The following is a 24,459-nucleotide window of genomic DNA, read 5'->3' as shown; positions in this document are numbered from 1 at the left end:
TATGGAAGTTTTATCAATATAATTTGTTTGACTATGTTTTTAACCCCCACTATTTCATTTTACTTTGATCGAAAATGACGTCTATCATTTCAAGATATTTTCATCTTGAATGTCAAATCTAGAAACCTCTTTGTTTCTAAAGTTCCATTCATCTTGTTGATAATGATCAACATATAATCAACACGGAGACAAGAAAATCACATTGTTCTCACACAACTTTGTGTACAAACACTTGTCACAAGAATTAGATGAAGAAGGTTTTTAGATAATCATGCATGATGATGCAAGAAGGTTTTTAGATGAAGTGAGAGATAAAACTATGAGCAATTTAAAGTATTATAGTATAAATTGCAATGAGTATCTTATTTAGGTTCTCTTGTCTCAAATATTCACTTGAATTTCTATGTTCAACTTTCTTGATCAACTCCATCTTTGATGTGCATGACACTTTTGATCCTTTTATTCTTTGATAGTCTTTGTCTTCATCAAAACTAGATATAAGATATATTCTTCACAATCTCCCCCTTTTTGATGATGATAAACTCTTTAAATTCGTATTTTTATAAGATTGAAAAGTCTCCTCCTAAGTTGTGTGTCTCCTCTTTTATTTTTGGTGAGCTTGGCAATGACAAAGTCAAACTTTTTTGATGTCATTGTTTCGATGCTTGTGTTAATCCACACAAGGATTTGACAAGCTTCTACATGGTTTTTTCATTATCAGTAAGCACATAACCTTATGGTTGCTCCATGTAAATCTCCTCATCGAGATCTCTATTTAGGAATGTCATTTTGACATCCATTTAGCTTATCCTTAGTTCGGGATATTTCAACAATCAGTGAAGAACTTTCGATTTGTGTTTCAACAATCCACGAAGAACCTTTCTCATGAGGTTCTTATTTGTAGAAATCTCAATATCCTTATCCTCCGCGATAAGATTCTCAAAATTATACATCTCGTTATGATTCACCTTTGAATGATCTTTATATGTCTTATAATAATAAATTTCATGAAACACGAACAATTGACAATTCAATTGTATAATTTAAAATTTTAACTTTAATAAATTTAATTATTTTAGTGATTTAACAAATTCTACTTGTTGTAACATATAATTATGATTAGTTTCATATTTATTACTACTGTAGTATACCACTTTTATTATATTTTCAATATATATGTATATATCTCCATGTGAAATGAAACTAAACAAGACAAATGACCGTTGAAGACAAACATGTATAATAACACTGTTAGAACAAGATTTGTTCTGATCAATTATCTTAGTTTTGATGATAACAATAATATGAATTTTGCTTAAGATAATATGGTACTCTAATCCAATGCAATTTCCTTTTCAGGAAATATATAAAGAGTACGCATAATTCAGCGCTCAGAAGCTGTGTCTCAAAGGGTTCAGCATGCAACATCAGAACATGGTCTGGCAAGACATCAGAAGATGGTCGAAGCAGAATCAGAACATGGGTCTATGGAAGCATCAGAAGAACATGAGATCAGAAGCACTGAAGTTCTGATGGTATCACGCTCAGAAGCACTTCAAGGTCAGAAGATCAGAAGATGCTTTGCACCAAGCTGTTTGACTCTGATGATATTCAAACGTTGTATTCACAAACATCAGATCAGAAGGAAGTACAAGTGGCAAGCTACGCTGACTGACAAAAGGAACGTTAAAAGCTATTATAGGCAACGTCAGTAGACACAACGTGAACAAGGCTCGAGGTAGTTGACAAAAGCGTATAACATTAAATGCGATGATGTACGGAACACGCAAAGCATTAAATGCACTCAACGGTCATCTTCTCCAACGCCTATAAATATGAAGTTCTGATGAGAAGCAAGGTTAACGATTCTGCACAAAACAAATCATATTAACTTGCTGAAACTCTGTTCTACTCAAAGCTCAGAATCTTCATCTTCATCAAAGCTCACTACATTGCTGTTGTAATATATTAGTGAGATTAAGCTTAAACGTTAAGAGAAATATCACAGTTTGTGATTATAGCTTTTAAGAAGCAATTGTAATACTCTTAGAATTGATTACATTAAGTTGTAAGGAACTAGAGTGATCGTGTGGATCAGAATACTCTAGGAAGTCTTAGAGGTTATCTAAGCAGGTTGTAACTAGAGTGATCGTGTGGATCAGAATACTCTAGAAAAGTCTTAGAGGGTATCTAAGCAGTTGTTCCTGGAGTGATCAGTGTGTGATCAGAAGACTCTGGAAGACTTAGTTGCTGACTAAGTGGAGAACCATTGTAATCCGTGCGATTAGTGGATTAAATCCTCAGTTGAGGTAAATCATCTCTGCGGGGGTGGACTGGAGTAGTTTAGTTAACAACGAACCAGGATAAAAATAACTGTGCAATTTATTTTTATCTGTCAAGTTTTTTAAAGCTACACTTATTCAAACCCCCCCTTTCTAAGTGTTTTTCTATCCTTCAATTGGCATCAGAGCGCCGGTTCTAAGGTGCAAGCACTTAACCGTGTTTAGAAAAGATTCAGGAAGAGAAAAACGCTTCAGTAAAAGATGGCTGATGAAACTGCAAAGTCTACACCTGCATCTACATCTGGCTCTGCTGAGCAACACAACGGTAACAATGGTTATACTAGACCGCCGGTATTTGATGGTGAAAACTTTGAATACTGGAAAGATAAACTGGAAAGTTACTTTCTTGGTCTAGATGGTGATCTATGGGATCTTCTGATGGATGGTTACAAACATCCAGTAAATGCCAGTGGCGTAAAGCTGACAAGGCAAGAAATGAATGATGATCAGAAGAAGCTTTTCAGGAATCATCATAAATGCAGAACTGTTTTGCTGAATGCTATCTCTCATGCTGAGTATGAGAAGATATCTAACAGGGAAACGGCCTATGACATATATGAGTCCTTGAAAATGACTCATGAAGGAAATGCTCAAGTCAAGGAGACTAAAGCTCTCGCTTTAATCCAGAAGTATGAAGCCTTCAAGATGGAGGATGATGAAGACATTGAAAAGATGTTTTCAAGATTTCAAACTCTTACTGCTGGATTGAGAGTTCTTGACAAGGGATACACCAAGGCTGATCAAGTAAAGAAGATCATCAGAAGCTTACCCAGAAGATGGGGTCCTATGGTGACTGCATTCAAGATTGCAAAGAATCTGAATGAAGTTTCTCTGGAAGAGCTTATCAGTGCCTTGAGAAGCCATGAAATAGAGCTGGACGCAAATGAGCCTCAAAAGAAAGGTAAGTCTATTGCATTAAAATCCAATATCAAGAAATGCACTAACGCTTTTCAGGCTAGAGAAGAAGATCCTGAAGAATCAGAATCTGAAGAAGAAGATGAACTGTCCTTGATCTCCAGAAGGCTAAATCAACTCTGGAAGAACAAGCAAAGGAAGTTCAGAGGCGTCAGAAGTTCAAAGAAATTTGAACGTGGAGAATCTTCTGATGACAGAAGATTTGACAAGAAGAAGGTCATGTGCTATGAATGCAATGAGCCTGGACACTTCAAGAATGAATGTCCAAAACTTCAGAAGGAAAATCCCAAGAAGAAGTTTCATAAGAAGAAAGGTCTTATGGCAACCTGGGATGAGTCAGAAGATGATTCAGACTCTGAAGATGAGCAGGCTAACTGTGCGCTGATGGCGACAGAAGATGACGGATCAGAATCTACATCAGAATCAGATTCTGAAGAGGTATTTTCTGAACTTACTAGAGATGAGTTAGTTTCCGGTCTAACAGAACTTCTGGAATTCAAGTCTCAGATTAGTCTCAAATACAAAAAGCTGAAAAAGCTATTTGAATTTGAAACAAAGAAGCTTGAGTTGGAAAATTCTGAATTAAAAGAAAAACTTTTAAAATTATCCAATAATGTTGGATCTCCTTCTGATTCAGAAAAATCCACTCCTAGTCTAAACCATATTCTGAAAGAATATGATTTAAGTTTCAGGAAGTTCTTATCTAGAAGTATTGGCAGAAGTCAGCTAGCTTCTATGATATATGCTGTGTCTGGAAACAAAAGAGTCGGCATTGGTTTTGAGGGTGAAACCCCATACAAACTTGAACCTGTTGATGAAATGAAATTTACATACAAGCCATTGTATGATCAGTTCAAGTATGGCCACTCCCATGATATTAGGCACACTTCACATGCTCAAAGTTTTCACATAACACACACCAAAAAGCATGTGACACAACCTAGGAAATATCATGAAACTCACATTAAAAATTATCATGCTGTTCCTCCTATTGCTTACAATGTTAAACCCAAGTTCAATCAGAACTTGAGAAAATCTAACAAGAAAGGACCCAAGAAAATGTGGGTACCTAAGGATAAGATTATTCCTATTGCAGATATCCTTGGCTGCAAAAAGGACAAAGCACAACATGTCGTGGTACCTGGACTCTGGATGCTCACGACACATGACAGGAAGAAGGTCTATGTTCCAAGACCTAGTGCTTAAGTCTGGAGGAGAAGTCAAGTTTGGAGGAGATCAGAAGGGCAAGATAATTGGCTCTGGAAATATAAAGTCTGGTAACTCTCCTTCCATTTCTAATGTACTTCTTGTAGAAGGATTAACACATAACCTCTTATCTATCAGTCAATTGAGTGACAATGGTTATGATATAATCTTTAATCAAAAGTCTTGCAAGGCTGTAAATCAGAAGGATGGCTCAATCCTATTTACAGGCAAGAGGAAGAACAACATTTATAAGACAGATCTGCAAGATCTTATGAGTCAGAAGGTGACTTGTCTTATGTCTGTTTCTGAAGAGCAGTGGGTCTGGCACAGAAGATTAGGTCATGCTAGTTTGAGAAAGATTTCTCAGATTAACAAACTGGATCTTGTCAGAGGACTCCCTAATCTGAAATTCAAATCAGATGCTCTTTGTGAAGCATGTCAGAAGGGCAAGTTCTCCAAACCTGCATTCAAGTCCAAGAATGTTTTTTCTACCTCAAGGCCATTAGAACTCTTGCACATTGATCTGTTTGGCCCAGTCAAAACAGCATCTGTCAGAGGGAAGAAATATGGATTAGTCATCGTAGATGATTATAGCCGCTGGACGTGGGTAAAATTCTTGAAACACAAGGATGAGTCTCATTCAGTGTTCTTTGATTTCTGCATTCAGATTCAATCTGAAAAAGAGTGTAAAATCATAAAGGTCAGAAGTGATCATGGTGGTGAATTTGAGAACAGATCCTTTGAAGAATTCTTCAAAGAAAATGGTATTGCCCATGATTTCTCTTGTCCTAGAACTCCACAGCAAAATGGAGTTGTAGAACGAAAGAATAGGACTCTGCAAGAAATGGCCAGAACCATGATCAATGAAACCAATATGGCTAAGCATTTCTGGGCAGAAGCAATAAACACTGCATGCTATATTCAGAATAGAATCTCTATCAGACCTATTCTAAATAAGACTCCTTATGAATTGTGGAAGAATAAAAAGCCCAACATTTCATATTTCCATCCTTTTGGATGTGTATGCTTTATTCTGAACACTAAAGATCATCTTGGTAAGTTTGATTCCAAAGCACAAAAATGTTTCCTTCTTGGATATTCTGAACGCTCAAAAGGCTACAGAGTATACAATACTGAAACATTGATTGTAGAAGAATCAATCAATATCAGGTTTGATGATAAGCTTGGTTTTGAAAAACCAAAGCAGTTTGATAATTTTGCAGATTGGGATATTGATATATCAGAAGTTGCTGAGCCAAGAAGCAACGCATCAGAAGCAGAGCTTCTCAGAAGCAAAGAATCTGAAGATCAAGTATCAGCTCCTCTGGAGAATCTAAGCATTTCTGAAGAACCATCTGTCAGAAGATCATCCAGACTCATCTCTGATCATTCAGAAGATGTCATTCTTGGAAAGAAGGATGATCCAATCAGAACAAGGGCATTCCTTAAGAACAATGCAGACTGTCAATTAGGCCTTGTATCTTTGATCGAGCCAACTTCTGTTGATCATGCTCTAGAAGATCCAGACTGGATAATTGCTATGCAAGAAGAACTGAATCAGTTTACAAGGAATGATGTTTGGGATCTTGTTCCTAGACCAGATGGATTCAATATAATCGGTACAAAATGGGTCTTCAGAAACAAGCTCAGTGAGAAAGGTGAAGTGGTAAGAAACAAAGCCAGACTGGTGGCTCAGGGTTATAGTCAGCAAGAAGGGATTGACTATACAGAAACCTTTGCACCAGTGGCCAGGTTAGAATCTATTCGTCTATTAATTTCATTTGCCACTCAACATAACATCACTCTCTATCAGATGGATGTTAAGAGTGCCTTCTTAAATGGTTATATAGATGAAGAAGTTTATGTCCATCAACCTCCTGGTTTTGAAGACTCTATGTCTCCTAATCATGTTTTTAAACTAAAGAAATCGTTGTATGGATTGAAACAAGCTCCCAGAGCTTGGTATGAACGCTTAAGTTCTTTCCTTCTGGATAATGGTTTCACTAGAGGAAAAGTGGACACTACTCTCTTTTGTAAAACCTTTAAAAGGGATATTTTAATTTGTCAAATATATGTAGATGATATTATTTTTGGAACATCTAATGCTACACTTGGAAAGGAGTTTGCTGAGTCTATGCAGGCTGAGTTTGAAATGAGCATGATGGGAGAACTCAAGTATTTCCTTGGAATACAAATAAATCAAACATCAGAAGGAACGTATGTTCACCAAACCAAGTATGTGAAGGAACTTCTGAAGAAGTTTAATCTTCTATTCTGCAAAGAAGCCAAAACTCCTATGCATCAAACATGCATCCTAGGTAAGGATGAGGTAAGTAAGAAGGTAGATCAGAAGTTATACAGAGGTATGATTGGATCTCTTCTATATTTGACTGCTTCTAGACCTGACATTCTGTTCAGTGTTTGTTTGTGTGCTAGATTCCAATCAGATCCTAGAGAATCTCATTTAACTGCTGTTAAGAGAATTCTAAGGTATCTGAAAGGTACTACTAATGTTGGCTTAGTTTACAGAAAATCTAAAGAATACAACTTAGTAGGATTCTGCGATGCTGACTATGCTGGAGACAGAATTGAAAGAAAGAGTACTTCAGGAAGTTGCCAATTTCTTGGAAGTCATTTGATATCCTGGTATAGCAAGAAGCAAGCAACTATTGCTCTATCAACAACAGAAGCAGAATATGTCGCTGCTGCTGGTTGCAGTACACAGATGCTCTGGATGAAGAGTCAGTTAGAAGATTATCAGATATATGAGAGTAACATTCCTATATTCTGTGATAATACTTCTGCTATATGTTTATCTAAGAATCCTATTCTTCATTCAAAGGCTAAACATATTGAGATTAAACATCATTTCATAAGGGACTATGTTCAGAAGGGTGTTATATCTTTAAACTTTGTGGATACAGACCATCAATGGGCTGATATCTTTACAAAACCCCTGGCTGAAGATAGGTTTAAGTTCATTCTGAAGAACATCAGTATGGATTTATGCCCAGAATGAGAAGATGAGAAGTTCTTACGTATGAGTATCTTCTGAAATGAATGTGGATTTTTTTTACCAGAAGTTCTGATTGAAATCTTTTAGAAATTATGATTCGGTTATTACTAACGTTTCATTGTCTAAGTTGATTCAGAACCTCTTTTAAAGCAAAACAGCTGTAACGTTTTATCTCGGGATGGTAAACCTGTCGTTACTATTCATGGATAAGCGCGCGTGCAGTTGAAGGGACGCCGACCATAGGTAACTGTGCTAGTCACCTCATTTGTCTTTATTATCTCTCCTCATGTCACGTAACATTAAATGCTATCCATCATTTGTTTCATTTTATTTTCTTTTTAAATACTCTTCAAACGCTTCTCCTTCCCTCTTATATTTTCTCTATTACACTCTGTCTTTGTTTTCCTTCTCTATCTTTTTGCATTCATATCAAATCCTAGCTGTTCATTATCTGCAAATCCATCATGAACTCTTCATCAAGCCCAGGAAACCATGAAAATGATCAAAACAAAAAGAGAAAAGCTGTTGAAACATCTTCTTCCAAACCCAAAAAGATAAAGATCACCTATGACCCTCTCAAGGTGAATCCATTCGAAGCAAAGTTATCTGGAAACTATTCTAGACGTGTGTTTCAACCCCCTGGTGAAAGCCCTCCATCATCTCCATCTTCTTCCTCATCTTTTTACCTTCAAGACTCAACTTCCTCCTCATCTAACCTTTCCTCTCCCTCAACCCATTCCAATGAAATCTCTTCATTTTCACCTGCTGAGAATGTTGTCTCTGATAAAGATTGTGGAAGATCTGCATCAGAACCAAGTCTCCCTGACCCCTCGCCTGGAAGCCCAAGAAGCAGTCAATGCTGAGTTTCGCTCCTTCATGGCAAGGCAAGCTACAAGCACTGACGGGATTCATGATGTTCTGGCGCGGATTTTGCGTAGGCTAGGATCTTAGTCTTTGGTCTTAGTAGTTTTCTTTCCTTGTTGCATCTGCTTGTTAAACATCTTCTCATGTAATATCTTTTGATTATCAATGAAAAGTTTCTTTGTTTTACACTCCAGTGATTTTATTTGTCGTTTTATTCATCTGAATCTTTTGAAATATTCTTTTTGATGTTATGACAAAAAGGGGGAGAAGATAAATGATAAATGATTTGATTAATCTATCAGTTGCTGGGTAAAGCTCCCACACATTTACTAACAAGAACTGCAAGTTCTATATGGTTTAAGTGTTTTGCAGGTATAAAGAAGTGAAGAGAATCTTCAAAGCAAACACAAGAAGCAAAACCATAAGAAGTGTTATTCTGTAAAAAGAATAAACTCATGGAAACTGAAGCAAGCTGAGTGCTGTCAAGCTTCAGAAATCAGAAGCAAGAAAGAAGAATGAATCAGAAGCACTGATAATAGAATTTGATCCATATTTGTCTATTTGCTTTGACAAAATTCTATTTGCTCTGACACATTATTTTAGCCTATATGGCTCTGATACATATCATGTGTTCTAATATACATTTTATGTTCTGACTCGTTCATGCTGACTTTTGTCGTTTAGTTTTTGTTCTGTAACATTTCAGGATGTAGAGATGCTCTGATGATGCTCTGGTACATTCAACAATGTTCTGATACAAATCTAGCATGAAGTGATGTTGGTAGAAATTCAAAGCTCTGAAGCTATCCGAGGGAAGCAGAAATCAGAAGCTGTGAATGTTCTAAAGATCCAGAAAACTCAAGTTCTGAAGTTGTCCTAAATGGAAGCAGAAATCAGAAGCTGTGAATGTTCTGAAGATCAAAGAAATTCAAGTTCTGAAGCTGTCCTAGATGGAAGCAGGAATCAGAAGCTGTGAGTGTTCTAGAGATCTAAATAAATTCTAGTTCTGAAGCTGTCCAATGGAAGCAGAAGTCAGAAGCTATGAATTCTCTAAAGACAGAAGCTTATGTGATCATCTCTACCGAAATAATCAGGGAAGTCTTTTATTAAAGTTCTTCGAGTATTTATTTCAGGGGGAGATTATTTATCTCAGGGGGAGATTGTTAATCTCAGGGGGAGACATATTCATATGCTTATGCTATAGCTGTGTAATTTGTCTTTTACCGTCTGCTCTTTCTGATCGCAAATTCATATCATTTATATATGTTTTTGTCATCATCAAAAAGGGGGAGATTGTTAGAACAAGATTTGTTCTGATCAATTATCTTAGTTTTGATGATAACAATAATATGAATTTTGCTTAAGATAATATGGTACTCTAATCCAATGCAATTTCCTTTTCAGGAAATATATAAAGAGTACGCATAATTCAGCGCTCAGAAGCTGTGTCTCAAAGGGTTCAGCATGCAACATCAGAACATGGTCTGGCAAGACATCAGAAGATGGTCGAAGCAGAATCAGAACATGGGTCTATGGAAGCATCAGAAGAACATGAGATCAGAAGCACTGAAGTTCTGATGGTATCACGCTCAGAAGCACTTCAAGGTCAGAAGATCAGAAGATGCTTTGCACCAAGCTGTTTGACTCTGATGATATTCAAACGTTGTATTCACAAACATCAGATCAGAAGGAAGTACAAGTGGCAAGCTACGCTGACTGACAAAAGGAACGTTAAAAGCTATTATAGGCAACGTCAGTAGACACAACGTGAACAAGGCTCGAGGTAGTTGACAAAAGCGTATAACATTAAATGCGATGATGTACGGAACACGCAAAGCATTAAATGCACTCAACGGTCATCTTCTCCAACGCCTATAAATATGAAGTTCTGATGAGAAGCAAGGTTAACGATTCTGCACAAAACAAATCATATTAACTTGCTGAAACTCTGTTCTACTCAAAGCTCAGAATCTTCATCTTCATCAAAGCTCACTACATTGCTGTTGTAATATATTAGTGAGATTAAGCTTAAACGTTAAGAGAAATATCACAGTTTGTGATTATAGCTTTTAAGAAGCAATTGTAATACTCTTAGAATTGATTACATTAAGTTGTAAGGAACTAGAGTGATCGTGTGGATCAGAATACTCTAGGAAGTCTTAGAGGTTATCTAAGCAGGTTGTAACTAGAGTGATCGTGTGGATCAGAATACTCTAGAAAAGTCTTAGAGGGTATCTAAGCAGTTGTTCCTGGAGTGATCAGTGTGTGATCAGAAGACTCTGGAAGACTTAGTTGCTGACTAAGTGGAGAACCATTGTAATCCGTGCGATTAGTGGATTAAATCCTCAGTTGAGGTAAATCATCTCTGCGGGGGTGGACTGGAGTAGTTTAGTTAACAACGAACCAGGATAAAAATAACTGTGCAATTTATTTTTATCTGTCAAGTTTTTTAAAGCTACACTTATTCAAACCCCCCCCCCCCCCCTTTCTAAGTGTTTTTCTATCCTTCAAACACAACAACAATAGTTATTATATAACCAAAACGAAGTCCATGATCGTTGAAGACAGATATGCATAGGAACATAGTAACAATATTTATTATAAAACCAAAATTATAATTCTGGCCTAGAGTACATCGTTTCCTTTGCAGAAATCACGGTGCAATATAGAACCATGACAATTTATGTATATAGGGAGACTACAATACAACGATAACATACACTGCAACATGGTTCTTGATGTATGCATTGCTTGAAAAAACATGTCTAGCACTGTAAGATAAACTCTTAACATATGTCAACATATATTGTCATGGATATCAGTAAAACCCGTAATATTGCAAATCAAACGAACCAACAGTGACATATGCACATGGACATGGATTAATTAATTTTAAGAATGAAATGAATTAAAAAATATAAGCATAAATCATCTCTTTTGAGTATATACCATTTAACATGATCCATCACTTTAATGCAGCACCAGAATAATGCACTATTCTCTTTGAAAACCCAAATCCATAATATAATAAATTAGTATATTAAATAATTCTAATTATTTCATAGCCGTAAAATTATAATTAGCCATTATCACTTCCGTAAACTCTACATATTTGCATAAGTGACATTTATATACTCATGATACATATAAGGAATTTATCGTTTATTCAGAAAAGTTATTATGTATTTAGCATCAACACATATATAGTACATATATAGTAATTATTAATACCTTGTTTCAACACCGAATGAATAGTGACGATTTCTTCTTGTGTTTACAAAGTGTCCACAGTACAACAATTCCTCATTTGAACCTTGAAATGGAAGCCTCGATTTCCATTATGCAAAATATTATAAGATTGTTAGAAAAATCATTTAAATCAAATGGAATCGAGACTAGAATCGTGTACGAAACACTTTTTTTTATAGTATTTCAAGCACTCTCAAATTGTCTTAGAGTTTCTATGCAGGAATACCCACGATAATTCAACCTTCTCGAGTCTGCGCAGGACCGACGAAAATTCGAATGTAGCGAAGAGTGTCTGGAATTTACTCTAGAGGATTTGCATTTTTGTGTTGTGATTTTCTGAATTCAGAATAAATTATTTATAGGCCACATATGTATTATTTCACAAGGTAGCGACCCTTGGTGAAACAATGTCTTTTACCAAAAGTCACAATGATTGGCCTATAACAACACACTTCAAAAGTTACATGGTTTCATTCTACAACACTAAGTGTTGCCATTTTTCAAATCCACTTTTGTTGTCATATTGAAACAACTATTATAATAAGAGAAATGTTAACCAATGCCTTTGGGGCACTCTTTAAGTGATTAAAGTAATAAATTTTTTTAAAAATGCGTGTATTTAATGTATTAAAAATGCATTGAAACTTGAAATATTGACTTTTATAAAAAATATTTTTTTTATTTAGTATGTTTAAAAAGTGAAGATACTCGTTACCAAGATCCTTATAATAATTACACAAAAACCGCCTTCAATTTTTGAATTCCTATGTGATTTATTCAAATACATGTTTTATTTTGTTTGAGTCAAAGTGATTAATCCACGTTGACAATCCACATGGCCTAAGATAAGGGGCCACAATTTTATTTTTCATTCTTTTCTTCTTTTTCCTATGTAAAATCCACCCTCTCTTCTGGTTCAAACATGGAGTAAGTGCAAGAGAAAGCACAACAAGAACCAAGACCATCACCATTCTCATTTCCTTCTTCATTGTCGCAATGAGGAAACTAAGATGGGTAATGGACGGAGGAGCGTTTTGGGATTTAGACATTTCAACTCCCAAAACACTCGATGGCTCAGCTTCTCCCGTCCCCGGCGACCCTCTCCCTTTGGGTTTATCACGAGGTGCAAGACTTTCCAGACCCAGACAGCTTCAATTCATGCAGCTTTTCATGAAAGCCCCTTTGCTTCCATCCTTTTCGCAACCTCAAGGTTTCACTCTCCAACGTGTTCTCTCACTCCCCTTTTCCGATAACTGGTAATTTCTCCACCTTTCATCAAACCCCATTTCCAAAGTTTCAATTTTTATATCAATTTTGACACTTTCAGTTAATGGGTAGTTATCAAAACATAATTGAACTTTGTCTGTCAATAATCATTGAGTTTACATTGGCTAAAATATTCAAGTTTGAGAGTTTTGCAGGTTTGTATTTTTACTGGGTCAGTTCAATTTCCAGAAATTCATTTCCTCTGTCCAGAACAGCCAGGAAAAACCAGAGCGGGTTTCCTCTTGGTTGAAAACCTTTGGGACTCACCTAAAGAAGAAGTCTTTGTATGCATTGGGATTATGTTCAGAGCTCCAGTTAACACCGGATGATACTTTACTTTTCGGCTTAGATTCATATAACTATACCGATAAACCTCGTGGCAAAGCTGTCTTTCATCATAAGGTATATGCTACCGCATGTATGTGGAGGTTAATCCAAATTTATACTAAATATATACTTTCATTTGCTTTTCTGGTGTCACATTTTGACATGAACTGAACTAGAGTTTAGGTTTAATTTTTTTCACTAATATGAGCATTTATTGTTGCGTGGTTGTAGTTTCCACATCACGATCTAACAGTGGAAGCAGTTTATCCCGGTCTTTTTGTTGATAAGATTGGTAATTACTGGGATGTACCGTTTTCAATGGCTATTGATCTTGCTTCTTTGACTACCAGTGACTCTTCTGCGGGTTATCATTTGTCTGCGCACTACACTTCCGGGTCACCCAAGCAGTTTGAGAGCATTCAAAATCAAAATGATAGAGTACCGCGGACTCTACTTCCGGGTTTGGCCTTCAAAAGCGTCTTTTCTTGTAGGAAAAACATTGATATCTGGAGAAGTGAAACTCCTAAGTTGAAATGGGTTCAACCATATGACATCTTTCTTTCCGATTCTCACGTGTCTGCATCAGGGATGATTGGTATGTTGTCTCCGACTTCGTGTTTGCAATAAATGTATCTAGTAATTTGAAAGTGCTTATTGTTTCCTTGAATTCTTTGTGGTATAAGGTGCTGCTGCAACAACATATTTTGGGGAGAATTCTGCAAGAGCGCAAACAGATGATGATGGAGAGCATTCTGCAGGATTGTTTCTTCAGGCTTCTGGAATAAAGTCTTCTTTTCTCGCAGATTTATTCGGATCCGTTTCATTTACAGCCCAACATGGAAACTTCCAAAGGCTTTTTCTAGATCTTTCTCGATTTCAGGCCCGGCTGGATTTTCCTTCGGGCTCCAAATTCCTTTCGGGTGCAACAAGTCTTACACAAGATCTTCTCAATTCTCAAAAGCCCAACATGGAAGCTCTTCAGGCAATTTTCCCCAATGCTACCTTATCTCTTCAGCAGCAGGTTGTTGGTCCCATTAGTTTCAGAGTGGATTCAGGAATCGCCGTTGACCTGAAGAACCTCGAGTTTCCTTTACAAGCACATGAACCTGTATTTGCTGTTGAGTATGCATTGCAGGTACTTGGTTCAGCAAAAGCAGTTGCTTGGTATTGTCCTAAGCGGCAAGAGTTTATGGTAGAACTTCGATTCTACGAGACATAAATATGCCGAACTTGGATCCTCTACAGCCGACTTTATATCGCAGCAGATTCAATTTGGCATATGACATAGTCACATAGCCAATAGACACTGGAATTTTTTCTTTTCCTTAAAATTATAGAACACCATGGTCATGAAAGCATGTTTGGTAAATGGTCCATTAATTCTCATGTATGCTGTGACTTATACAAGTAGATTTGCATATCCATTTCTTTGCAAATGATTATTTATCTTGTATTTATATATCTCTTAATATTGTAGCTCTATTTAACTAACTACTGGGATGAATAATGCAATGAAATTTTGTGAGAATTCTTTACAACTAATGGATGTAATCTATAAGTTTTTCGCATTAGTATAAATATTACGAGTAATATTTGACTGGATTAACAAAATTTTCATCAATAGAGTTTAAAATTATATTTAAACAACTAATTTAAATAATTAAGGTGATTTAGTATTATTTGTATTTTTTTAATTATTATTTAGTTAATTTTTTTAGCCTTTTAGTTAATTTCGTTTAAGTGTTTAATTATAATTAATAATAAATTCAAAATAAATGAAAATTCATGTCAGATAAGATAATATAATTTTTTTTCTCAGATCTCTCTGTATGATATTCACGAACACCCCATTTTCCCTTTTTCATTTGGGTTCAATAAGAATGATTTTTTTTTTTTGCTTTTAATTTTTTGAGGCATTTCAATTTGATGGAATACTGTTACACAAATGTTGTCAACATTGATATATCTTCCGAGGTCATTGATGCTATGCAGAAGAAATACCGAAATTTTCCTCAATTGAAGTGTATCCTTATGGTGAATTCATGTTATATACAATAGGATTTGAATCTTAGTTCTAAACATATTATGGAGAATTGTACTCAAATGCATCCAATGCGACATATATCGTGATCACTAACATCAAATTGCATGTTTGGATTGATATATAGTGACTTTGATATAACCAAGGTCATGTCCTATGATTTTGCCAAACTCAACACCAATCCAAACATGTGGCAAGAACCTTACATTACAGCCTAGATTGCAGGCGTAGAACTTATTTAAAACCTTTGTTGTTAGATCAAACATGCATTAATCCTTAGGTATTGGCCTGTTGGAGAAAACTTGAGTTTTAAGAGTGTGTCCCTTTCAAGGTCTCAGATTTTCCTGCGTTACAGACTTATCTTATAGACTTATCACATATAACTGTTTTTTTATAAAATGTTGATGAACTAGTGAATGATGATAGTGATGGTCTTGAGGGTGAAAATATTCTTAACAATTGTGCAGATTTGAAAATGGATGTAAGAGACACGAGTGCTTTTGAATCAGAGACTTTTGGTTCTATTATCGACAAAGGTGTGTTGTGCTTCCCATTCATCGGTAGACTCATTTTGGACAATGATTTGTGCTGATACTGTTTGATTTAATTTTTTAGGGACTCTTGATTCTCTCTTGGTGAGTGATGATTTTTATCGAAATACCTTTACGTTTGAGAAGGCTCATAATTTGCTCATTCGATATTTTTGTTGTACTAGTGTGGAAACAATTCAAGAAAAAACGCTATTAAGATGCTCGAAGAAATTTGGAGGTATAATGAATCCATGAACAAAAAGTCGATAGCTCTTTACCACTTCTGTTTTGTTTTGAATTTTTTTTATTCTTGATATGTTCATCATTATTGACGCAGTTGATGACACGCTATAGGGTTCTCAAGGATAAAGGAGTCTATGTTCTGGTAACTAAACCTCTTTCTTTTAGTATCGATTTGTATTCAGATTTACTCTCCAATAGACGAATAGAAGAAACACGTCTTTGCACTTTGCCTTATTGGTCGTGATCTTGAATGGTTGTAAAAATTGCAGGTGACGTATGGAGCTCCACTATATCGTCTACGTTTGCTACGCAAATCATGCTCTTGGACAATTAAACTCCCTGTGATAAGTTTGTTTAAATTGCTAACTGGTCTTTTATTGTTAGTTGATCCTAGAAATTGTAATGTCAAATCTAAAGTTTAATGATATTTTCTTTGTATTATGATTTTCTCAGCATTTATGTGATCTAAAGAGTAGCATTTCTTTAATAGAGTTGTGATTGTTCCCTTATGTTTTATATATTCAAAATGGCTAATTTAATGCAGCTAGTTACAGAAATCTCAAGCTTGTAGAGCCAATTACAATTTGCCATGGGAAATGAATATTGGACCTCTTTAGGATTATTGCAACCTCTTGACATCATTATTTATTAATTAATTTAAATTCAACTTATGCTTTCATTTAAAATATTGAATTGAATAAAAAATACAAGGTTGATGAGTTGTTTTGCAAATTTTTTATCAAGTTGTGTGACTTGAGTTTTAAGTCTCCTTTTGACTCTGCACATTGCAACAACAACAACACAAAACAGTATAGTGATCATGAACAATCATCAGGACTGTGAAGTTGGCAGAAATCAGAAACCTGTTCGAGTTTACACCGACGGAATTTACGATCTCTTTCACTTCGGTCATGCCCGTTCTCTTGAACAAGCCAAGAAATTGTAATTTCTAAATAACCCTCTTTTATGTTTTCTTTCATTGAAGTTTGTCATGATCTAAACTTCAATTTAGTTCAATCACATGTTTTATTGTTTATGACTCTGAGTTCAATTTCATTATAGTATTCATCAATTTTGTTGAATTCTCATTTCCAATTGGGAATTTTTATAGTTTTTCGCAGCATGCTGAATTAATCTATGGATTTTTTCTTGTTGTATCTATGCAAATTCTTATACTTGTTGATTGATTGAACTTGTTCATGTTATGATAATGGCTTTTGTTGTCTGTTAATTGAAGGTTTCCAAACACATATCTCCTTGTTGGATGCTACAATGATGAGATGGACGAGAGTAAAATCATTATGACCGAGCACGAACGCTATGAGTCTCTTCGCCACTGCAAGTTCGTCCCTTATTTTGGTTAAATTATGAATCATTATTGCTGATCTTTTTAACTTTTGATGTGTCACATTGGACAATGAATGTATGTAGTTTTTAAGAGGATTGATTTTGCCATCTAAAACAAGGTAGTGGCACAGCTTGTTGCCTGTTTGTCTGCTATTTCTGTATAATCTTGATATTTAACTAAGTAATAATAATTCATAGTTATGACTGGTAATTTGTTGTGAGAAATTCTGCATGTTTGATCGATATCTCTTCTTTTCTTATCAATACCAACGGTTTAAGCTTGTTCTTCGATTCTAATGGCCGATTGCGTTGGGATTGAACTTGCTGCAGGTGGGTTGATGAAGTTATTCCAGACGCGCCATGGGTAATCAACCAGGAGTTCATTGACAAGTGTTGGAAATTAAAATAATTAATTATGCATTTTCTATTAATTCTGCGTTTTCCAAGTAGTTAATACATTGTTTACTAGGTTCTATGTATCTTGGTAAACTGTATTAGTTTAATTCCTTGTAAATTGCACATAATTATGTATTACCCTAGTAAGTTGTAACAAATGATTATAAATAAAGCTTTATGCTGAGAGCAATGTATCTCAAGCATATTCATAACATTCTCTCTCTGTTTTTTCACATGGTATCAGAGCTCCTAATCTAGGAGACTCTGCTTCTGCTAATCCTTCTTTAGAAAATCTGACTGGGCATTTTTATGCTGTCAAACCCTTAAATCTTGACTGGGCAACTCTTGCTGTCAAGGTCTGTCAGTTAAACACTATTTCTTCTTTCCGGTAGCTGTCTGTCCAGCCGCTGTTTGTACATTTTATTGCACTAAAATACTATGGAGGAGGAGATTGTAAATCCATTTGCTCAGGGAGGAAGTTCTCAAGTCCAGAATAACCAATCTGGAGAACTACAGAGCATCCAGCCTTCTTATCGATTAAATGGGAAAAATTATTTGAAGTGGGCCCAACTTATCCGTACTGTGTTAAAAGGAAAAGGTAAAATCAGTCACTTAATTGGTACTGGTCCTGCAGAGGGAGATCCAACTTTTACTGCATGGGATGAGGAAGACTCGATGATTATGGCATGGCTATGGAACTCAATGATTCCGGAGATTAGTGATACTTGCATGTTTCTTAGCACTGCAAAAGATATTTGGGATGCAATAGAGCAAACTTATTCGAAGGCCAAAGATGCTGCCCAAGTTTATGATGTGAAGGTGAAAACAGTTGCTGCTAAGCAAGGAAATAAATCGGTCACAGAATATGCCAACCAATTGAAGTCTCTTTGGATGGAATTGGATCACTATAGAGTGATAAAAACTCACTGTGCAGCAGACTCAGCAGTTCTTAAGGAATTTATTGAACAAGATAGAGTCTATGACTTTCTTGTGGGATTAAATTCTGAATTTGATCAGGTAAGAATTCAGATTCTAGGAAAGCCTCAAGTTCCTTCTTTAAATGAAGTTGTTGCAATCGTAAGAAGTGAGGAGAGTAGAAGAAACTTAATGCTAGATACTCCATCTACTGAAAGTTCAGCCATGATAGTTGAAAATCCTAAAGGTGGTGGACAAGCAAAGGTGGAAAAGAAGGGCGAATTGTGGTGTACTTACTGTAATAAGCCGCGACATACTCGTGAGAAGTGTTGGAAGTTGCATGGAAAGCCTCCTAGTCGTGAAGAAGGACAAAGAGGAGGCGTTCCCGGAGGTGTATCTCGAAAAAATAATAGGGCTTATGTTGCTGAAAAAATTGAAGAAAACAAGGCAGAATCTTCAAATAATTCTGGATTAAACAGCCTTAACCAAGAAGAGATTGAAAAAATGAAGGCTTTCCTTAATAGCTTGGAGAAACCAAAAGGTACTTGTACTCTGGCGTATTCAGGTATGCTTCCAATTTCATTCGGGTTTAATGCCTCAAATATACTCTCTACTTCCCTTTGGATCTTAGATTCAGGAGCCACAGACCATATGACACCTTCATCCAAGTACTTCTCGACATATCACCCTAGTCCTAGTAATAAGAAAATTTCCACTGCTGATGGTACTCTAGTAACAGTGGCTGGTATTGGAGACATCCAAATAACTCCTTCCATTGTCTTAAAAAATGTCCTTCATGTTCCAAAATTATCCACAAATCTAGTCTCTATACAAAAACTTACTAAAGATTTATCTTGTATTGTAATTTTTCACAACCACCATTGTGTATTCCAGGACAAGGATTCGGGGAGGACGATTGGACATGCTAGAGAAGGGAATGGCCTTTACTATCTTGAAGAACCAAATCAGCTTGTTACCACAAAGAATCACTTGTCTTGCTCGCTAATGTCAGAGTCACATCTCACAAGCAAAGAGAAAATAATGCTTTTGCATTGTCGATTAGGACACCCCTCTTTTGGAGTTATCAAATTAATGTTTCCTTCTTTGTTTTCTAAAGTGAAAAATGAGACTTTTCATTGTGAAGTATGTGAAATTGCAAAACATAAGCGTGTACCTTTTCCTTTGAATAATAAAAGATGCACAATTCCTTTTCATCTTGTCCATACTGATGTTTGGGGGCCATCTGCTACTCCAAGTGTGTCTGGGGCTAGATGGTTCGTTACTTTCATTGATGATTGTACCCGAGTAACTTGGTTGTTCCTTCTTAAGAATAAATCTGAAGTAAGTACCGCTCTTCCACTTTTTTTCTCAATGATTAAAAATCAGTTTGGTACGAATATCAAAAGAATCAGATCTGATAATGGGAAAGAGTTCTTCAATCATGTCATTACTCTTTTTTGTGAAAAAGAAGGAATAATTCATGAATCCTCTTGTGTAAAAACCCCACAACAAAATGGAATTGCTGAAAGAAAAAATGGTCATCTTCTTGACCAAACTCGGGCATTGTTGTTCCAAAATAATGTTCCAAAGTATCTTTGGGGAGAAGCTGTTCTTACAGCAACATACCTAATTAATCGGCTACCTTCTAGAGTGTTGGAATTAAGGAGTCCTATGGATATTCTTTCGTCCTTTTATCCAAACATTTCAACCACTAATAATCTTGTCCCACGGGTCTTTGGGTGTGTCTCGTTTGTTCATATCCATAGTCAAGGTAGGGGAAAGCTTGATCCAAGAGCTCTCAAATGTGTCTTTGTTGGGTACTCTACTACTCAAAAAGGATATAAGTGTTACCACCCTCCATCAAAAAAATTATTTGTGTCTAGAGATGTTACCTTTCATGAAGGAGAAGCCTACTTCACTCAACCTTATCTTCAAGGGGAGCCTCTTAATGAAGATAAGGGTAATTCTCTTGAAACTCTTATTCTTCCTAATCTTGAAATGAATTCTCATGAAGCAGTGAATTCTCATGAAGCAGTGAATGAAAACAGATTTGAGAAAGAAGCACTTGCTGAAAACAGAGCTGAAACCGACATGCTGGCTGAAAACAGAGCTCAAACCGACATGCTGGCTGAAAACAGAGCTGAAACCGACATGCTGGCTGAAAACAGAGCTGAAATTGACAAGTTTGGAAAGAATTTAGTGTATACAAGAAGATTAAAGGCCATTCCCGAATCAACAAATGTCCAAGAGACCGATCCAAGTCCTTTAACACAGGTAACAGATTCTGATTTTTCTGTTTTACATGATATTCCAGCCCCACATATTGAAATAGGAAGCTCAGAAATTAAAGATAACCATGACCTCCCAATTGCCATTAGAAAGGGCATTAGAGAATGTACAAAAAAGCCACTCTATCCTATCTCAAATTATATTTCATTTCAAAAATTTTCTAAGACCCATAAAACCTTTCTTGCAAACTTAAATACCATCCAAATTCCCAAAAATATTTTTGAGGCATTATCTGATAAAAATTGGAAACATGCTATGGATACAGAAATGGAGGCATTAGAGAAGAATAAGACATGGCAATTGGTTACTTTGCCGGAAGGCAAGAAACCAGTTGGATGCAAGTGGGTGTATACAGTAAAATACAAGGCTGATGGGACAATTGAGAGGTACAAAGCAAGGCTGGTTGCTAAAGGTTTCACACAAACCTATGGCATTGATTATTCGGAAACTTTTGCCCCGGTGGCAAAGATGAATACGGTTCGAGTTGTATTATCCCTTGCTGCCAATTACGGGTGGGAATTGCAACAATTCGATGTGAAAAACGCATTCTTACATGGAGAGCTTGAGGAAGAAATTTATATGGAGGTCCCACCAGGTTATACAAAAAAGGTTGCTGCCAATTCTGTTTGTAAGTTGCAAAAGGCATTATATGGATTGAAACAGTCACCTCGGGCTTGGTTTGGAAGGTTTTCTAAGGCTATGACAACATTAGGCTACAAACAAAGTAATGGAGATCATACACTGTTTATTAAACACTCTACTTCAGGGGGAGTAACAGTGTTGTTGGTATATGTTGATGACATTATTGTGACTGGAAATGATTGGAAAGAGCAACAAGTCTTGACTCAACATTTAGCAAAAGAGTTTGAAATTAAAACCCTTGGAAGGCTGAAGTATTTTTTAGGAATAGAGGTGGCTCACTCAAAAAGGGGTATTTTCATATCTCAACAAAAGTATATCATAGATCTGCTCAAGGAAACAGGTAAGCTTGCTTGCAAACCCGTGGGCAGTCCTATCGATCCAAGCCATAAGTTGGGTAATGTGGAAGAAGGTGCGGTAGTGGATAAAGAAATGTATCAAAGATTGGTTGGAAGATTAATTTACCTTTCCCACACTAGGCCAGATATCGCATTTGCTGTAAGTGTAGTTAGTCAATTTATGCACAATCCAAAGGAAGTTCATTTACTTGCTGTTCATAGAATTTTACAATATCTCAAGGGAACTCCTGGAAAAGGGATTTTGTTTAAAAGGAATGGGAGTGCTACTCTTGAGGCATATACGGATGCTGATTACGCGGGTTCAGCTACTGATCGGAGGTCAACTACAGGGTATTGTACATTTCTCGGAGGAAATCTTGTAACTTGGAGAAGTAAAAAGCAGAATGTTGTGGCTCGATCCAGTGCTGAAGCTGAGTTTCGAGCTATGGCACAAGGTATTTGTGAATTACTTTGGTTGAAGATTATTTTAGAGGATTTGAAGATTAAATGGGATGGACCCATGAAGCTCTTTTGTGATAATAAGTCAGCAATTAGTATAGCTCACAATCCAGTTCAACATGACCGAACAAAACATATTGAAGTGGATAGACATTTTATCAAAGAGAAGCTTGATTGCGGTTTGATTTGCACTCCTTATGTTCCTTCACAAGGTCAACTTGCGGATGTCTTCACCAAAGGATTGAGCTGCCCTAATTTTGAAAAAATTGTGTCCAAGCTGGGAATGGAGAATACCTATTCACCAGCTTGAGGGGGAGTGTTGGAAATTAAAATAATTAATTATGCATTTTCTATTAATTCTGCGTTTTCCAAGTAGTTAATACATTGTTTACTAGGTTCTATGTATCTTGGTAAACTGTATTAGTTTAATTCCTTGTAAATTGCACATAATTATGTATTACCCTAGTAAGTTGTAACAAATGATTATAAATAAAGCTTTATGCTGAGAGCAATGTATCTCAAGCATATTCATAACATTCTCTCTCTGTTTTTTCACAACAAGCATCAAATTGACTACGTGGCTCATGATTCTCTCCCGTAAGATTTACCGGTCTCGGTCTACCTATTTTCTCTTTATTGCATGATGATCATGACATTGTTCTTCTTTCACCCAAGTTCTTACACATTCTTATATACTTTGATACTTAGTTATGCTGATGCTAGTGGAGCTGGAAATGATGCCTATGAATTTGTAAGTTTGAGTAATAGAACTATCTTTGAATTTAGTTTCATATAATTGAACTTCCTTGGCTGTGTGATTCTGTATCAGATTAGCATTAGTTGTGAACATCTCAGACTTTTTAGCTTCCATTGATGATCTTATTTTGCATATTAAATTTTTGTTATACAGGTTAAGGCTATTGGAAAATTTAAGGAAACAAAACCTATTGAAGGAATTTCTACTTATGAGATCATAAAGAGAGTTATCAACGATTATAATGAGTATGTAATAAGTAGTTTAGATCGTGGTTAAAATCTTGTAAGTGAAACAATTCTAATAAGAATAATTTTTAAGAGCATTCTTGAAATGCGAGTGCAAGTCATTTCATGATAAGTGTGACTATTAGGATTGTTTGGAGAGAGTGATTAGCTTCTATTAATAGAGATGAACTACTAAATTCTAAGACTCATTTAATTAATAGAGATAAGTATTTAATTAAATGCAAATAATAATAATAATAATGATTAAATTATATTGGATTATTATTTTATTTGGTCATGTAATATTCAAAGAGTGTCATTTTATAGTCTCCGAATTATATCTCTAATATTAAATTCTCCACTTTTGGTTCTTCATTTAACTATTTTCATTGTTTAAAGAGGGCATAAGCTCAAAAGCAAGTGAGACTACAATCGAGGTCGGTCCTTTGAATTTGGGTGTCTTGGACCAATCAAAAGAGTGACGCCCCTATAATTTTTTTAACAATAGATGCATAAGGATAAAAGAAATAATTGAATAAAAAAACATTTTATTTGACATTGTGCAAAAAGAATACAAGTATGGATCTTTGAATCAATGTTTATACTATATCAAAACAAAAACCACTATAAAGAGACTTACTCTTCTTCTTCTTGATCCGATCTTTTTTCCTATAAAAAAATTAACTTCTAAAATGATTTAAATATCATCCTCTAGCATTTTTTGTTGCAAAATCATTAATAATTTATTCATAATCAAGGTTCTTCAAAAATTATTTTCAATTGAAATCAACACAAGACGATTTAATCTATCTTGTGTCATAGTAGATCTCAAATAAGATTTTAATATTTTTAATTTAGAAAAACTTCTTTCAGCCGATGTAACACTGATAGAAATAGTCAATATTATTCTATAAGCGATGCATGCATTAGGAAAACAATTAAAAGTCTTTAAAGAACTCAATATCATATAGCTTGATTTTGATTTAAACTGTTAAAACTTCTATAATAACTTTCAATTTTTCAAACTGAATTTCACCATCAAGATCAAGAGAATCGTCATGTTTTAAACAAGTTTTAAGATGTTTACAACATGCTT

General features: G+C 35.6%; 3 protein-coding genes across 3 annotated transcripts; all 3 read left to right on the top strand.

Annotated features, from left to right (window-relative positions):
• The first annotated feature begins 12,490 nt into the window (after positions 1-12,490).
• On the top strand, positions 12,491-14,705 carry LOC131599622 (protein TRIGALACTOSYLDIACYLGLYCEROL 4, chloroplastic-like). The gene is made up of 4 exons (XM_058871914.1): positions 12,491-12,848; positions 13,014-13,260; positions 13,417-13,780; positions 13,869-14,705. Exons 1-4 carry the CDS (start codon positions 12,589-12,591, stop codon positions 14,402-14,404), a joined length of 1,407 nt encoding a protein of 468 aa, XP_058727897.1. The 5' UTR covers positions 12,491-12,588; the 3' UTR covers positions 14,405-14,705.
• Positions 14,706-15,111: 406 nt separating this feature from the next.
• On the top strand, positions 15,112-16,421 carry LOC131597806 (uncharacterized). The gene is made up of 6 exons (XM_058870472.1): positions 15,112-15,208; positions 15,694-15,762; positions 15,842-15,861; positions 15,942-15,994; positions 16,111-16,141; positions 16,269-16,421. Exons 1-6 carry the CDS (start codon positions 15,112-15,114, stop codon positions 16,419-16,421), a joined length of 423 nt encoding a protein of 140 aa, XP_058726455.1.
• A 337-nt stretch (positions 16,422-16,758) lies between these two features.
• Positions 16,759-18,789, top strand: LOC131595134 (choline-phosphate cytidylyltransferase 2-like). The gene is made up of 3 exons (XM_058867417.1): positions 16,759-16,941; positions 17,237-17,341; positions 17,677-18,789. The coding sequence occupies exons 1-3, from the start codon at positions 16,820-16,822 to the stop codon at positions 17,753-17,755; spliced, it is 306 nt and encodes a 101-aa protein (XP_058723400.1). The 5' UTR covers positions 16,759-16,819; the 3' UTR covers positions 17,756-18,789.
• Positions 18,790-24,459: the final 5,670 nt, after the last annotated feature.

Source organism: Vicia villosa, linkage group LG4, assembly GCF_029867415.1.
Source record: "Vicia villosa cultivar HV-30 ecotype Madison, WI linkage group LG4, Vvil1.0, whole genome shotgun sequence".
NCBI lineage: Eukaryota > Viridiplantae > Streptophyta > Magnoliopsida > Fabales > Fabaceae > Vicia > Vicia villosa.
Note: the sequence above shows the minus strand (reverse complement) of the source record. Positions and strands in the feature narration are given on the sequence as shown.